Raw genomic sequence first — 16,593 nt, 5'->3', positions numbered from 1 at the left:
AAAAAATGCCAGTTAATGTCTCGACGCCTTGCCCACCCAGCCGGCGGAGGCAAGCGTCCCACCCGGGCAGCCCCCAGCTAAGGCAGAAGCTGTGCGAGCAGCAGCGCGGGAGCGTTGCAGCGAGCTGGCTGGGCGTTTCAGAAAGGCCAGAGGTGTCGGAGCATGGTAAGGGGTGAGAGCACATAGAGCAGAAATTAATGTCACCTCAGAAATTAATGGCACACTGGCATGATTTTACTCAGATAAAGCAGAATGGTAGCGAGAGGGAAGCACATCCCATGCTGATCAGTCTCGCTCCAAAGCAGCACGCAGCCGAGGGGGGTGAGGAGCGAAATGGGATTCGGAGGAGGCCCAGGGAGCAGCGTGTGGCTGGGAGCAGCCCATCGCCCTCCTGGAGCAGCGGGGCTCAGGCAGAGCTGGAGCAGCTGATAACGCGCTGCCGCTGCTGCGGGAGGGCAGGGCGAGAGCTTGTGTCTCCGCAGATAAAACCCACGGCAAGCGCAGAGCAGGGAGGATGCTTCGATTTATTCCCTGAATAGCGGTGTTCCTTCTTCGACTGTGGTGAGAAAATCAGCGTCAGTCCCAGAGCAGGGGGACTGTAATGGGGGTTCTTCATTTCTGCACTTAACCTGCAGCTGCGTGGGTGGACTAAGTGGCTGGTCCTGCGTGCTGAGGATGTCGTGGGATGTCAGCCCTGCTGCCGAGACCTGGCCAGACCTGCGGACGCACCATCACCTCTGTAACCTCTCCCTCTGTTTTATTGTCTCCCAGGACTGCCCCCAGCTCTTCCCCACAGAGGAGATCCTGATCCCGGTGGGAGAGGTGAAACCCATCACGCTGAAGGCAAGAAACCTGCCCCAGCCCCAGTCCGGCCAGCGCGGGTACGAGTGCGTCCTCAGCATCCAGGGCGTGATCCACCGTGTGCCCGCCCTGCGCTTCAACAGCTCCAGCGTCCAGTGCCAGAACAGCTCGGTGAGGGACTGGGAGGGGAACGTGGCAAAAAGGTGCCCAAAATGGGCGTCAGCTCCGAATAGCTGCACAGGGGGGTGGGCTCAGCCTCGGGGAGAGTGAAGAATCCCAGAGTTAAACTAATCCCGAATTCCAGGTGGGAACCTGCCATGGGCACGCGAGGTGTTTCATTATACCGGCCCAGAGAAGATCCTTTATCTGGTGGTTCTCTGACTGCGGGGGGGTCAGCGAGGGGAAGGGGAGGAGGAGGAGGAGGAGGGAATGCCACGAAGGTGTTAAGGCAGGCTAATACACACGGGGGAGATAAGGCGAATCACAGACCCCTTATCGGGGAGCTGTCGAATTCCAGGTCACGGTAGCTGGATGAATACAGAAATGCTGAAAAGCAGCGTGGTGCAGGGAGGGAGGGGAAAAAGAGAACTGCCAGGGGAGAGAGCACAGCGCAGCAGAGAGAGGGAAATGATCTGAGTGCTGCTGCTGGAGAAGCAGGCAGGGGAGGATAGCTCTCCTCAGTAGGATGGGGCTTAGCCCTGCCAATGGACCCGCCAGGATTTTACCCCAGAATGCCCAAAGTCACCGTGGCAGGTACTTGGGGACGTCGAAACACGTGTGGCAAACGCAGGCTTCCCAAAGGCCACTCTCCGAGCCACAGCCCACGTGTGGGTCTTGCATGGCACGATTCAGCTGGAGGACGGGCAGGGGAGAGCATGGTCCTTCCCCTCCTTACCGTGCGTTCAAAGAGGTCCACAGGCAAACAGGGTACATTCAGTTTGTTTTAGGCAGCAGAACAGGGTCTACTTTAATATTCAGTGCAGATGGTCTTAAATTGTTAATGAAGTTTTGAATTTTAAAAAATTTCACTGGATATTTATATATCACTGGCCATCTTCGGGCCTTGCAGCTTGGTGGATAATAAATGTATTAATACTATATAGTACTTTTCCTATTCAAAGCGATTTATAAACATTTTATTCCTGTTAGGCTAATAGAAAGCTGTAGGTAGAGAATGTAAGGGCAATTCTGTACTCGCAGCTCTATTTCTTGTACAGAAGATCTCATTTCAAACCAACTTAGTAAAACCCAGGCCAGGTGAATCAGTACAACCAAAGGAAAGTTAAAACTGTACAACTGTTGCACAGGGACAGTCAAAGCAGTCTGCTTTGGTTTAATCATCATTCCCTCATCCCAAAGAGGATGGCAGTTTGCTCACCTTTTTAAGTGTTTTTAGCAGCTCTTGATTGACTTAAGGAGAGCGACAGAATGAGGCCTCATTGGTGCTAATTGTGATAATGGGAATTTCAGAATACTCTGGGAATTCACCTAAAGCATCCAGGTGCACTCTGCCACGGCCCCAGGATGTCCATGAGAAGGTGAATGATTCAAGCCAGTGCTATCCTCGACTAGGCTGAAGCAGAAACTGGGAAAGCACCTCTCTGCACCATCTATTTTTTCCTAGCTGTTGCCTATTTCATCAGCCGAAGCGGTGCACCGTGATTTTTAAGCTCCCAGTCACACTAGGGTGCATGGTGACTGTATAAGAAGATAGCCTGAAGGCAGCAGTCCTTCCAGTCTGATTAACTGGAAGGGCTGTATTGATAAGCTAGAAACTGAGTGACAAGAGCAACCACTGTGAGTGGAATAATTAATCTATTACCTCTCACAAGGACTGGATCTGATTTAATTATCTCTTCCTGGTGAGGAGGAGGGAGTCAAAGGGAGGACCCTGGAGATGAAGTGTAGACGTAGTGGTGGTTCAGACATCAGCACATGTTTTTAAGCAGAGAATAATCATGGTTTCTTTTAAAAAAACCATTCTTTTCCTGTTAGTGTCTCTGATAGATCCTCCCCAGCATTTAATTCTCGATCTTCTCCTTCAGTATCTCTATGATGGGATGGACATAAGCAACTTAGCAGTGGACTTTGCTGTGGTTTGGAACGGGAACTTTGTTATTGACAACCCCGAGGATCTGAAAGGTAACGTCTGCTTGAGGTGGCTTTCAGGTGACGGGAAGGAGGGCGGTGATGGGGGCTGGGAAGCGGTTGTTGGGGCAGAGCGGTGTTAGCTGCCGTCACTGCGGCTGCAGCCAGAGACAAGGTGGATCCTTTTGGGTGAGAGCAACTCACTCTGCTGCACCCATAGTGGTGCTCACTAAGCACCCCTGACACAGCCTTGGCTTTGGAACCCACGTGTGCAAGTCCACTCTGCAGCTCGTTGAGTCGAAACTCAACATGTGCCTTTGCTATAAATCCACGAGCAGCTGCAGCCCATATGAATATTTCAGTTCTTGACTTTGCCCTGAGTGCCCGTCCCTCTTCCCGCAGTGCACCTCTACAAGTGCGCAGCCCAGCGCGAGAGCTGCGGGCTCTGCCTGAAAGCCGACCCCAAGTTCGAGTGCGGCTGGTGCAGCGGCGAGGCCAAGTGCACGCTGCGGCCGCACTGCAGCGCGCCCTCCGCCCAGCCCTGGCTCGACTGGTCCAGCAGGAACGTCAAGTGCTCCAACCCTCGCATCACCGAGGTGAGAGCGCGCATCTCGGCCCCTTCTCCTTACTCCTTCCAAAGTGGATTTGTGTCTGTCTCCCTCTTGTCTAAAAATCACCGTCGTCTATCTGGCACTGAAGAACAGGGAATAAAACGCGCTGCTACTTTCTGTGAAATTAATGTGGGGATCCGCCGGCGCGTGGCCAGGGTGCGCAGCCCGCTGCCCCGCCGTGCAGCAGTCACTCGCTGGGATGCGACCAGCATTGGGGTGACCGCTATGGGCTGTTGCAGGAATGGTAATTAAACTAGGGAGCTAATTAGTCTATAATTGATGCTTCTGATGTTTCTGTTCAGACCACTGAGGGATGCAAAATGTCTCCCAGGAGCATTTTTACCGGTAAAACTGCACTTGGTCTGTTAACGTTACTATTAGGAGTGACACTCATATCAGGTGGGAATGAAAGAAGATTTTGGTTTCTCACTTAATTAACTCCCCAAAAAAGCCTCCCTTGCCCTGAGCGCCTGCAGGAGGCAGAGAGCGTGGGTGTAAAACAGTGTTGCGCCGATGCTCGTGGCTACAGAAAGGCCGGGCAGGGCAGGGCAGGAGCAGGGCTTCTCAGCACACAAACTTCTGCCAGCTGAATAAGGACCCCAGTACATGTGGAAGTTTCCTCTTAACTCAGGGTAGTTTCTACACCAGCTTAGCTAAACTGGCTCATGCTCAGACCCCCTGGGAGGAAGGCGTCAGCCTCCTTTTTATGGAGGAGGGGAGGAAACGCAGGGGCGGGTGGTGCTGTATCAGGGCTGGGGCTCACTAGAGGATGTTGCTGGGGAGGGTCCATCCATCCCCCAGGGACGTTACCAGGCCTTTGGTATTTCTTTCTTAGACCTCCTGCCCAGCTACATTATACCTTTGATGGGCAGGTATTTCTCCTGGGCAGTGTTTTGTAAACTGCAGAGTGGAGCTCGCGTGGCTGTGGAGGAGCAGAGGTGGTGGTGGTGCTGACCGTGCAGAGACGTGAAAGCGTTAAGAGATGTTGAGAGTCTGTCCTTTCCTTGTTTGGTTGGTTGGTTTGTTTGGCAAGTCATAGCTAGTTTACAGAGAGATAAAATGAGCCTTAAAGGCTTGCTTAGGTATTCACCTTGCCCTGCCAGTAGTCAGAAACCAAAGTTTTCTTATCCGAGTGCTGTTCTGCTTGCACAAAGTTATGCTACGAGATGCAAGAAGCAAAATAGCCTCTGCCTGAGATTTTCTTCACCATAAACCGTTCAGACAGTTGTAACATTGAAGAAGTCTTAGATTTATTTATTTACCCCTCCCTGAGCTAAGCAGAGAAGGGGAAAAACACTCTGCTCCAGCCACCAAGTGACTTGCATCTAAGCGCTGCCAGGCTGGCTCTCGCAGCTGGCTGCGGGCATGGCACTGCCACCGAGTGTTTTGTCACTGTCCAACTTGAAAGCAATACTTTTGGTCTCTGTCCAAGGAGAAAAGAGCGGAGGTTTGCTGTTACAGATTTCTTGTCTCCATAACCAGGTCTGTGTCTCAGCCTTCAAAGCGGGAAGCATGGGGTGCCTCGCCAGGGGATGTTTTGAGTCTCAGGAGATTGCCCTGAGTGGATTTGGAGATGAGAGAATTGAGTAGGAAATGTCTGTGCTTTCCTTGGCACATTGGCTTATTCCACAGCGAGGGTCAGCGATAGAAAATACAGGTTTCAGGGGGATGTATTGTCCCATGGCCTCAGCTGACTCTGGCAGTGCTGTGAGCTGTTGTGGTTTTATCACAGGTCTTGCAGTGTTTGGTGTTTTTCCTTGAACTCCACCTCCCACCCTTCTCCTTATGAATTCACAGCTTTTTTTTTTTTTTCATGAAAGTCAAGTTTGCAGTTTTCACTGTTGTAGAAAAAGAAGGGGGAAAGCAGAGGGAATTAATGGCCTTTTTTGTGTGCTTTGAGATCCACTGATGGGAAGGGTGCTGTATAGGGCTAAGAACTCTTACAGCACCTTGCTAAGTTCTTGAGCAGTCAGGTCTATAGAAAATGGCAAAACCCCAGTAGAAACCCTGCAGGGTCGATACTCCTAAACCCAAACCTTTCAACAGCACAGGTTAACTTCTCTCATCGCCCTTCCTCTCCAGAAAAGTGTATGAGATTGTCTTGGAGACCATGAGACCTTTACAGCCTTCATTGCTGTTGGGTCCTTTTTACTAGCATCTGATTTTTTTCAGTATTTTGGGTACCATTTTGCAATGTCCAGTGCTGCAGAGCTGTGCACTGAAAGCTGGGAAGAGGCCGTCCTGCCTTGCTGGGACCGACCTGCTGCTGGCAGGTCTGAAGCAGGCACTGGTGACACGCTCTCCTTCCCATAAGCGCCAGCATTGACAGGCTCGACTGGGGAGCAGCGTTTGGTCTCATACCGGGGCTTGCGTTGCAGCCTGGACCATTCAGACTAAAAGAGCCTTTAATACGGGCTGTTTTCCACTACTTTTGCTTCATGTGGCCAGTTTCACTCTTTCTGTCAAGCTGGAGATCAAGGGCCTTCGGGGAATGCATAATTAGTAAGAAGAGATTGCGTTTTAATAGTTATAAAAGTAAATGAGCAGTAGGATATACACAGCCCTTTTTCAGAGCGAGAGGCCCAGCCGTCACCGACAGTGTCCCTTTAACAGCGTAAAACTTCCACACGGTCTGTGGTCTTAGCAATAAATAAATAAAAATCAGTTTTCTTACGAACAAGCGGCACTCTGATCTCCTATTCATTTATTTGCAGGCCTCATTAATATAACATCAGTGCAACAAACAGCTGAAGGGGGGGCAGTGTCAGGCTGAATAATGGAGTTGCTCTGCTGAGATAACAATTAGGTTCTGAATGTGCTATCAGCTAAGGCAGAGACAAGGAGGGATCATGCCAGGATGACAATGCTTATGTGCTGGATCCCTGCTGGGCTCATCAGCTGGGATCCAGCTAGCTTAGAGCAGGATGAAAAAAGACAAAGAGAATGAAGGTGGATGACATTTTGGGAGGGGGCAGGGGTTATGCCATTTATTCTGCAAGCCGGGTGCTCTCTCTGCACCCGAACAGATGCCAAGTGGTTATTGTGCAGAACAGTCTTAGGCTTGTGCCTTGCCTCCAGCTGCAGGAGGAAAGCCCCATCCGACTCACAGCCAGTCGTAGGTCTCCCTGTCTCATGCACAGGCTTCTTCTTGAGGCTAAATACTGCTTTGTGTCAGAAACGCTGAACCATGCAGCCGGCAAGACGTGAGGCTGAGAACATTTATCCTGTGTTGTTATAGCAGTGTCTTCTGCAGGCTGGGGAGGGAAGTATGCTGGCACTGTGTTGGGGCTCCTGGATCCCTGGGATCCCTTGGATCCCAACCTCGGAGATCCCTGGGATCCCCACCTTGGTTTCAAGTGAGAAGCAGCAACAACAGAAACGCAGTGGTGCACCTGCATCCCGTAGGTGGTGTGAGGGCAGAGTGTGAGGGTAACTGAGCTCCTACCACCCCCCACTTCATCTCTGTATTTGAATCCTTTCTGTGAGTAATACAATGCTTCGCACTTGCATTAATCCTTTCACTGAGCAGCGGGAACATGCTTTATTAGAGTGGATTGCTTATTTGTTTCATGCAAGGCGAGGCTGATGCAGAGAGGAGAGGTGACCTGCTCAGAATAATTCGGGGGATCAGCAAAACCAACGGCCCTGCCTCCCACACCCCGCTCTAGATCTCAGTGACTTTCAAACTGCTTCAGTTTTGCAAACAACCTAAAAAACTTCCAGCAGAGGTGCAGACCCCTAAACAGTAAATGTAAAATTCCTGGTAATGGCCTTGTTTTTCCCTAGCTGCCCTTTCCAGGTTGTTTTGATCCTCCAGAGACCTCTGAGTGAAAAGCCACTCTACTAAAGCATATTTCTTGAAAATGGGCAATATTTCTTCCTAATTCTGTCTGTCTCACACCAGAAATCTGGGCTGTCGTTGCAGCCACCCTTGCAGACCGAGCAGCTCCCCAGCACGACCACAGCCCTGGGTTAAGGCAGACCACGCTGTCAGCAGCTGCCCTGGGCTGGGTTTGCTGGAGGTGCCTCGGCCGTGCCTCTGCAGCACGAGGTGACCCAGGGCTGCCGCTGGCCGGGTGCTGCTCGGAGGGACCGCCAGCGCTCGGTGCAACGGGACCTTTAAGACTTATCTTCTTTCTGCGATTTTGACTGAATCTCTCCAGCTGTAATTAATTGAATGCATCTGTTCTAACCCTGGGGCTGCTTTATGGCACAGTTACTTCAAAACTGTTCAATTAGCGGCCACTAAAATCTAGGTCGAGTGGAGCTCCATAGTGGGGATTTTCCAGGTCAGGACATTTTCAAAATACAGAATCGGCTCTGCTTTGTTCGGTGAGGCCGGTTGGCTCCGCTGGTTGTGGTAAGGTCAGGAAATGGCAAACTGTGACTTCTTTTGAACAGCGGTGAGACAACGAGCCCAGCAGTGTAAGTGCTCCAGCAAATGCATTTTAACATAATCTAGAGCTGCAAATGACAGTTGTAACTGTCAAGTATGTGAACTGCCGAGTTCAGGTGATTCCCAGCTAGCGATGTAAACATTACCAGTGCAGGCCTTCAGGACTCGGTGTGATGCAATACAACTTGATTTTGCAGTGTCTTTTATGGGTACATAGTGCTTCACGGAGCTAAATGATACAAGACATGCTACGCAGTGTAAGTTACAGAAAACAGCAGCACAACAGACAGCGTATGGTGAATAAATTAGAAACCTCAGTGGTGCAGTCAAGGGGAGAGGGAGGTAGAAACTAAAGCGCACGCAGGGGAAGGAGGTGGTGGTTTGACACACGGTGCAGCTGATGGGCTCTGCTGGGTGCGTGGAGCAGGCTGAACGCCAGCACGTGTGGCCAAATTCAACAGCAGCACCTTAAACAGGAGCAGAGGTGGAGAGCAAGAAATTGCAAGGCATAAGCAAGGGAAAAGGAAAATGGCTTCAGCTGAGATTTGAAATGCAGGAAGATGCAGGGAGGCACTTGGAACCACAGAAGTGATGGGGAACAGGGGTGTCCTGATGGCACAAGCAGTTTGCATTGGGTGGGAAGGGGGATCCCACGGAGATCAGGAGATCCCTCAGGAGACATGTCCCGAGGCACTGGAAAGTGCAGGGGGTCCCACGAGGGCTGCTTTGGGGCGCACTCAGCCAGCAGTGCAGCAGGTTGCCAGGATGTCTCTCGTGATGGGCTGGTGTTTTGCTGCCTTCCTAACACATCACGTCCAGGGAACAGTGAGCTCTTAAGAAGGTGAAAGAAAAGCAGCCATCCATCCAGAAACCGTAAGGAAAAGGTTTTGAAGAGCTCAAATCTTTTGCCAAAGACAAGGGTGGAACAAACAAGCGTAAACAAGATTTATCCATTAAATTAATTAAATTGCATTTTTATGGATTATGTTTATTTATTAATAACAGCTGTAGCATGGAGAAGATTAGTAACTCATCCAAGAGCAACAACAGGCCGGTGGCAGATTCGGGCAACTGTTTGAGAGCCTTAGGTCCAAATTTTGTGGCTATACATTATTGTAATTTATACTCCTAATTGAAGAGGATATTGCCCTTAATGAAAGTCTATAGAAGCAGAGATGATTATGGCTGAGGCAGGCTATAAACAGGCAGCTTTAAAGCACACACCTCACCCTTTAACATTTGTAAGTCATTTGAGGTGCCAACTTCCTAATAAAATGTGACATTAACGTTCAGAGAACAGCCAAGGCAAAAGTTAACAAAGTTCTCCAAAGCAGCAGGCAACTTCTGGAAGGTGACTTACCATCTTCTGTATGTATAAAAAAGGAGCCAGTCTTACCCTTCTGCAAGGGTTTCTGGGGGAGGCGTTGCCTACACCTCTTCGCCAGCTCAGGGAACTTGATGTCCTCTCTTGGAGCTCAGCACAGATGGCTATCAGCATCCTTGGGCTGAAATCCATCTGTGTTGGTTTGGCCCGGGTTTGGCTTCTCCAAAACATCCAGAGGGGTCATGAGAAGGTGGTGCTGGCCTGGGTTTGGCAGCAGGAGCCAGGTGGAGGTTGCAGCACTCAGCCGCAGCCTGCAAAGCAAAAGTTTGCTTCCAAGCCAGACATGGGGTTGAAGAAGCATGGGTGCAACAGGGACACCAGCTCAACTTTCCTGTGTTTTGTTTCCTTCCAGATCCTGACAGTGTCAGGCCCCCCAGAAGGAGGGACAAGGGTGACCATCCGTGGTGTGAACCTGGGCCTGGATTTCTCCGAGATCGCCCACGGGGTGCAGGTCGCTGGGGTGCAGTGCACGCCCCTGCCCGAGCAGTACGTCGTCGCAGAACAGTGAGTGGCCTCCAGGACCTCACCCGTCCCCACCACGGGTCCCCTGGGCTGGCCAGCCTGCACAAAGCCTCTTTCCTGACCTCCAGCAAATGCACAGGGGGCCAATAACTCACCCAAACCCCAGGCATCATCCCTCCACCCTTTCCAGCCCTGCAGACCTGCAGGAAAGGGTCTGGAGGTGAATGTGCCTGGAACAGTGCGTGCCATTCCTACAGCAGAAGGGGATGAGGTGCATGGATGCTCTCTCGGGGCGGGGGGGGGTTTAAGCAGGAGGTTTAAGCTTTCATTAGGTGTTTTGTTTCCTGCTTTGCTAAGCAACTTTTCTGATGAGCACCTTGCTGTTGATGCTGAGCCTCTCTGCCCCCTCCGCTCCCCATCGCACTTGAAATTCAGCTGGCGCTGCTGGCTGCACGCAGCCATTTGTTAGGCGGGTGAGGCGGTGACAGCCGCTTAATCCGAATGGGCCTCCACTGGAGTCAATTCATTTATTTCACTAAGAAAAATGTCAATTGAAAATTAGAAAATAGGCCTGTAACAGAGGATGGGTGAATAAACCTCCCAAAGTGACACATGCTCCTGTTGCTGTTTGGGGGGGGTTGTTCTGGTGTAGCCCCCTGCTGAGGGGGGTGTTGGGGGTCATTCGTGCGGGGCAGGAGAGGAGCCATATGAGGTGTCTCCCCTTGGGTTGTCTGATCTCCCCTTGGGTTGCCTGCTGGGGACCAGGACGGCATTGTGTGTGGTAGGGCCGTGGCTGCTCGCGGCGAGTGGGGGGGAGCCCAGGGCGCATGAGTGGTCCCAGCAGCACGGATCTGCCCCAGCTTCGGCAGCAGCTGAAAGCAGTTGTCCTTTGGTGGTGAACTGCATTTGGTGGGTCCCAGTCTGATCCCCAGCGTAGTGGAAGGACCTGTCACTAGCACATGTTGGCGTTGGTTTGTTTTTTGCTCACTCCTTGTCTTTGCTTCCCCATCCATAAGACAAAAAGGACATTAATCTCCTCTTCCAAACAGCGAGCATGTGTGCAGTATATCAGTTAGGAAGTATTTTCCGATCACTGGATGAAGGGCGCTCTGGACGTGCAAAGCATCGTTGGTGTTATTGCAGGAATGGCTCCAAGCGCTGCACCGATAGTACTGTCACTGCTCGCGGTTTGGGCTGTTCTGCTGAGCAGTATTTTGTTTTATTTTATTTTTCAAATAAAGGATGGAAGATTATAAAATTATCCTCCTTTGATGGTGTGAAACCCTGATTTTATAATCACAACTCTAATTATGGCTCTTGAGCTTTCAAAGTTTGTTAACATCATTAAAACATTTACCCTGGGCAGATAACAGCAAGCCTTAGCATGAGAGCTGCCTTTTAAAGATGAATACAGATAAAAGGACCCTCTTAAGGGTTCTGTGGGCAGACTGAATTCCAAGACTGTAATGACTCACCATATGCTCCAGCCACGCAATCTATCAGCCAGCAATTAGGTTAATGTTGGTGAAAGGGCCACTTAGCCCAGCAATCAGCACCCTACAGCTCTGCCGAATGCATCGTTTTGTAACAAGGTACCTGCTGGGAATTTGGCGTTTATCAGGAATCGGGATCAGGTGTACCAGGTCGCTTGCGCCCCATCCTGCGCCCCATCATGCCTGGTACTGTACAGCAGCTGCTGCTTTACTGGCCAATAGCTGAGTATTTGGTGTTTCCCCCGGTATATAGCGCTTGCTGTATCCTTGCTGCTTTTGGGAGAAAACCTCCGCTCTCCTCTCCTGCCCGTGGGGTGTCAGGAATCACTTCCCCTTGCTTTGTTTGCCCGTGGGCTGGCAGGAGCAGAGATTGCTGCTCCTAAATGCCAGCCCTCCGCCCCAGCCCGCCAGCGCAGAAACCCTGCCTCCTCGCCCCGCTGCTGGTTTGCAGAAGTAATGAAGCAGCAGGCACAGGAGATGTGCATGGGCAATCTCTGGTTGAAAGGCAGAGAGAGGAGCACATGGCAGATTAAGGCACACAGCTGAGATGCTTCAGTTTCTGTTCTCCAAAGGCAGCGTCTCTCTAGGCAACCCGTTTTGATGTGCAGCAATAAGGACTTTCACATCAGAGCTCTTTATTAGCATGTATGTATTTCATTAGGCCTCCTGGCATCACCTGTGCATGCTGTCTGCAGGTTCTTTTTTCCTTTAGTCTTTTTATTTTATTTGTAGTGAATTTAATGCTGCTGAAGGCAGCTGAGACGCTGCCTTCACGAATTGGAGCCTTTCATGCATTTGCATGAGATTGGCAGAAGAGCGAGCGTTTCCCCTGCCGCTCTGCAAAAGCACCTTCAGCCTCAGCGGGGAAAGGATGCTCTGGCTCTTTCTCTGTCTCACTCTCAGGGCCAGACACCAACAAGTGTCTCATCACCAGCGTAACTGCAGCCCCTGCACCGAGGCAGGTTACTCCTTTCCTGAGGTTTCCAGCGCCTGGCAGGATGCTCTTTAATTTGTCTTTGCAGCATTGCCGTGGGAGCAAGCAGCATCCATCCCCTTTAGGTACAGCTAGAGAGCCCTGCCCGCTGACGTCCCTTTGAAAACCACTCTCAGACCTGCTGGCGTGACAGGCGTTTGCTTGGTCTCATCTCCAGTAGGCATCATGCATTCCCAGTGCCCTGGGATTTTTGGATTACACACCCACAGGCTGCGTAATGAGGGTTTCCTCATCTTCCAGCCTGGCCCGCTGTGGTTAACCCCAGCAGCTCTCCCTGTCCTTACGGCTTTCCCTGCCTCGGGATGTGCCCATGGGGCTGAGCTGGGCCACGCGAGGAGCCCGAGATCGGTGTCTTTCAGTGCCGCTGAGTCCTTTTACCAGCAGCAGTATGTTCTGTGTTAGCCAGCCCTGTCTCCGCTGCAAAGGCTGCTCTCCGGGGCTGTCTCTATCATCCCCGAGCAGGTTTCTCCATTTTTGATTAACTGGGAGACTGCAGTGTGAGCTGTTCCCTTAATGAACTCATCTGTTACCCTAAGGACTTCGCACTCACTTTGCTACTGGCTAATATATTGCCATTAGTGCTCTGCTTTGCTCTGGAGTTTACAGCTTGTAATAATTATGTCTAATTTTGATTTTTTTTCTTTAAATTACTACATGGGGTAAAAATAGACTCAGTAATTAACTTCTTCCAAAGAGGCAGATATCAAAGTTAAAGAGGGGAGGAAAAAAAGAAGAAAAAAAGAAAGTCAGCCCTGTGTGGAGCTGCACAGGGCACTGTTGGCACCTCCTGCCAAAGCCTCACTGCGGCATTTCTGCTTCCAGGATCGTCTGTGAAATGGGACAGGCGCTTCCAGGGATCAGCTCCGGCCCAGTGCTCCTGTGCATCGGAGAGTGCAAGCCCGAATTCACGGCCAAGTCCGCGCAGCAGTACATGTTTGTGGTGAGTGTCCCCCCGTGGAACAGCCGTGCTCTACGAATGCACGTGTCAAATGGGTGGGGTTCGACACTAGAAGACAATCCCAAATTTGCTGTCTTTTTCTGGTGCTTTCCCCATGGCATTGCACAGTTTGTTGGTATCCCAGCCAACGAGGCCAGTTTTCAGGATCTAGAGCTCGCACAGGTCTACAGAATAAACAGCATTTATGTGGGAACATTTGGTTTCAGCTTTGCACCTCCAAAATAGTGATAACCTTCTGAATTGATAGGCTTGGTTACTCCTTGCAAAGTGCATTGGTGCGATCCCAGCAGGAGTATTACACAAAGTGTAACTTTGTTCTGTACCTGAGGACTTTCTGTGCAGGAGGAATTGTCAAGGAATTGGAGCCAGCACTTACAATTTTCTTCTGTTTGTAATGGACATTGTTACTTTGGTGCTTAGTTAGTGGGGATGAATCTAGGGCGCTGCTTCTTGCTGGTTTTGAAGATGTTCCTATACGTACGTGTGTATACATACAGGCACCCATAGGCCCTTTTGCATGAACACAGAAACACGCAACAGGAGAGCAAGCACCAGAGTCCATCCTTCTGCAGCTCAGGTACTGAGGTCCTGCTAGAAACTTAGTTCTAATCAGCTGCCTAAACATATCTGAGTTATTTTTTGTGTCTGTAGACTTAATCTTTTCCCCATGATGCCCTTTGGGATGGAAGGGTAATTCTACATCCAAATATTCAGGGATTTTTTTTTTTTCCCCTCCAAGGATGCTGGTTCAGTGTAGGCGTCCTCTATCTGCTTAATGGAGAACTGCTCTTTGGGTTGGTGGGCTTTCGTTGGTTGAGTGGATCGTTTCTTTCTGTTGTTTAATTAGCAACCTTTTGATTCATAAGCTTAAAAGCCACAGATGGGGTTTCTCATATCTCCGGTTTTGCCTGAACAGGGCCCTTTATCCAGCCACATTGATTTTGTGCTTAGTGGAATCTGTACGTAGGGAAATGCCAGCACTTGCCAATTGTCCACAATTTGTAAACTAATTGAGAGATAAATCAGGCTAGCCCCTGCCACCCTATCGGTGTTGTAAGTGACACCCTCCCCTGGGATTTCATTTATTCAGTAACATAGCAGGGGTGTAAAATATCACCACATTTTGCTCAAATATGCCAGAATCCTCTCCGATCATCACAGGGCACCGTCAGGTTCGTCCCCAGATTTGCCATTATCGAAAGGCAGGTTCCCTTGCGACACAAGAGGGATGCTCTTTTGCTTTGTGTTAAATAATAACCAGGAGCCAGCGGAAGGTAATTGCGGAGATGAATCTTGGAGTAGTACCTTGCAGCAACCTGGTGAGCATATGCCGAGCATTATCATCCTTTGCATTGTTGCTTCTGATTTCCAGCACTTACCCTGATTATATCGTTTCTTTTTCTCAAGCACCTAAAACTTCTAGCACATCATTTCCTTTTGTTAGTTGGCCTCTATTTTTCTCTTTAGCGCCGCCACAAATTCCATTACAGCTGGTTTATGCCATTAAAGTCAGTAGTAAAATTGATTGGTACCTTAAAGCAGAGCTCTGTTCTGACCCTGAGAGGGTTCATGGCTTAGTGAGCTCATCTGGTGCCTGACACGGCGCAAGAGCAATGTCACCTCAATTACACCCGTTTTATCTGGGGAGGTGGAACCTTGGAGCTACTTTGGATCTGTAAATCTGTCATAATTATCACCAAATCATGAGTCGAAGATGGAAAATTCTTACTCAGCTTTCAGGCCCTTGTCTGATGCTGGCCTCACCCCAGCCTTGGGTCTTTTTGCAGGTCTCTAGGACGGGCCCTCAGCTCTCCTGTCTTTTCCTTGTTTACAGGAATGAGTGCTCGGGATTACAGCCTGAGTTTCTGTTTTTGGCAATGCTTTGAATTTCCAAGGATTGCAATGCTTAGACAAGGTGATGCTCACACCAGAAACGCCAGATGCTTGTAGCCAGGAGGTGCTCATAATTCACTTTGAATGCAAAGGAGGGCTGTGCTTTCCAGTACGCGTGCAGCTCTGCACTGGTGTGTGTATGGGAACCGCTGGACCTCATGGACATGTTCACTAACTGCTCCTTTCCGTCCCTGGGCTCCCACCAGCAGACTGGCCCCAGGGACGGGGCTGGAGGAGGAGGGTGGCTGGTAGAGGGCTCTCGCTGTCTGGAGCGGTCACAGCGTTGCAGCTTGTTCCTAATTCACCTTGGGGACAGATGCCAGGGTTTGGCTGGAGGCTGAAGGAGGTTTTGGTGGGCAATCATACATTGGACAGCCTTTGGAGGTTTTTTGCATTTTGGAATCACTCCTCTTGGTTGTATGAAATGCTCCCAACCCTGCCTAGTGTAAACATTGCTATTACCATTCATATTGTCTAGTATTGCCATTAGCTGGGGTAATCATGGAATATCATGTGCTGGAAGGGACCCACAAGGATCATCGAGTCCAACTCCTGACCCCAGCTAGGATAAGAGCTGCGAGATGACCATGAGCAGTTGAAGGACAAATGTTTCCCTCCTGTAATATTATTCCATAATTACCCACAACAGGGTGGATTGTGTGTTTTTTCTCTGGTCTGTTCAGGAGTCAGGGTCAAACAGGCTTGTGGTCTAAGCTGCTTTGGCAAATGCTGTGGCACCCAGAAAACACATGTTGCATTGTGAAAACAGTAGAGAAAACAGGACAAACTCACCGAGCTGCCAAGCAGGTGGTACCAGGGGAGTGGAGCTGGGAGGCTGCCAGCCTTTGCAGATGAGAGTCATAAAGAGGGTAATGTGAAAGCATTAGTAAAACAATTTGGTAATATCCACTGATTGAAAACAAATAAAAAGGTACCTGCTTTCTGCAAATTCTATTAAGGGGGATAAATAGTTATCGTGGTGCAAGGCAGGATAAAGACGTGGCATTGCTGCAATAATATCAGCAATAAAATGTTGAGTGGGATCTAAGTTTGCCCACCAAGGACGTCTTTCCATCAGCAACGGGAAACAGGCTCTGCCCCCACAATACCATCACTGGCGGTTCATATTAAGCTGGCACTGATGGCACTGCCTTTTGTTAAAGTTGTGTAGTATTTCCCATTACCAGACCCTGGTGGGGTTTTTTGATGCTTTATCATGTTGGCAAACTTAAAACATTTGGGTTCAAATTTCCATTGTGGCAGTTCGCTTTGGCTTGGGATATATTTAGTTTTTGAAACTGCGATGCCAACAGCTTACCTTTGTTTAAGAACAAAATTTTGCCGAGGCTAAATTTGCAATCGTTTTGTTGAGCCACGTCTCTCTTTCAGAGCTGGGTTCGAAAATATAGCAGGAGATTTGTCAGATGTCCAGGACGCATCCCAGTTTTGCTTTTCCATTTTAAAAAGGGTATCCCCACTCAGCCAAAGCATGAAGATGCTCAGGGGACGATGC

General features: G+C 49.9%; 1 protein-coding gene across 1 annotated transcript in view; it reads left to right on the top strand.

Moving 5' to 3' along the window:
- The window catches only part of LOC104074512 (plexin-A2-like), an 86,361-nt gene that overhangs the window by 57,439 nt on the left and 12,329 nt on the right, over positions 1–16,593 (top strand). Inside the window, exons 9-13 of the mRNA XM_009574656.1 lie at positions 772–972; positions 2,847–2,943; positions 3,292–3,485; positions 9,633–9,784; positions 13,052–13,169. Coding sequence (XP_009572951.1) covers positions 772–972; positions 2,847–2,943; positions 3,292–3,485; positions 9,633–9,784; positions 13,052–13,169 — 762 coding nt within the window. The remainder of the gene's footprint in view (positions 1–771; positions 973–2,846; positions 2,944–3,291; positions 3,486–9,632; positions 9,785–13,051; positions 13,170–16,593) is intronic.

The sequence above is a fragment of the Fulmarus glacialis genome, unplaced genomic scaffold (assembly GCF_000690835.1).
Source record: "Fulmarus glacialis isolate BGI_N327 unplaced genomic scaffold, ASM69083v1 scaffold7043, whole genome shotgun sequence".
NCBI lineage: Eukaryota > Metazoa > Chordata > Aves > Procellariiformes > Procellariidae > Fulmarus > Fulmarus glacialis.
The sequence above is the reverse complement of the archived record's forward strand: the minus strand, read 5'-3'. Positions and strand labels throughout refer to the sequence as shown.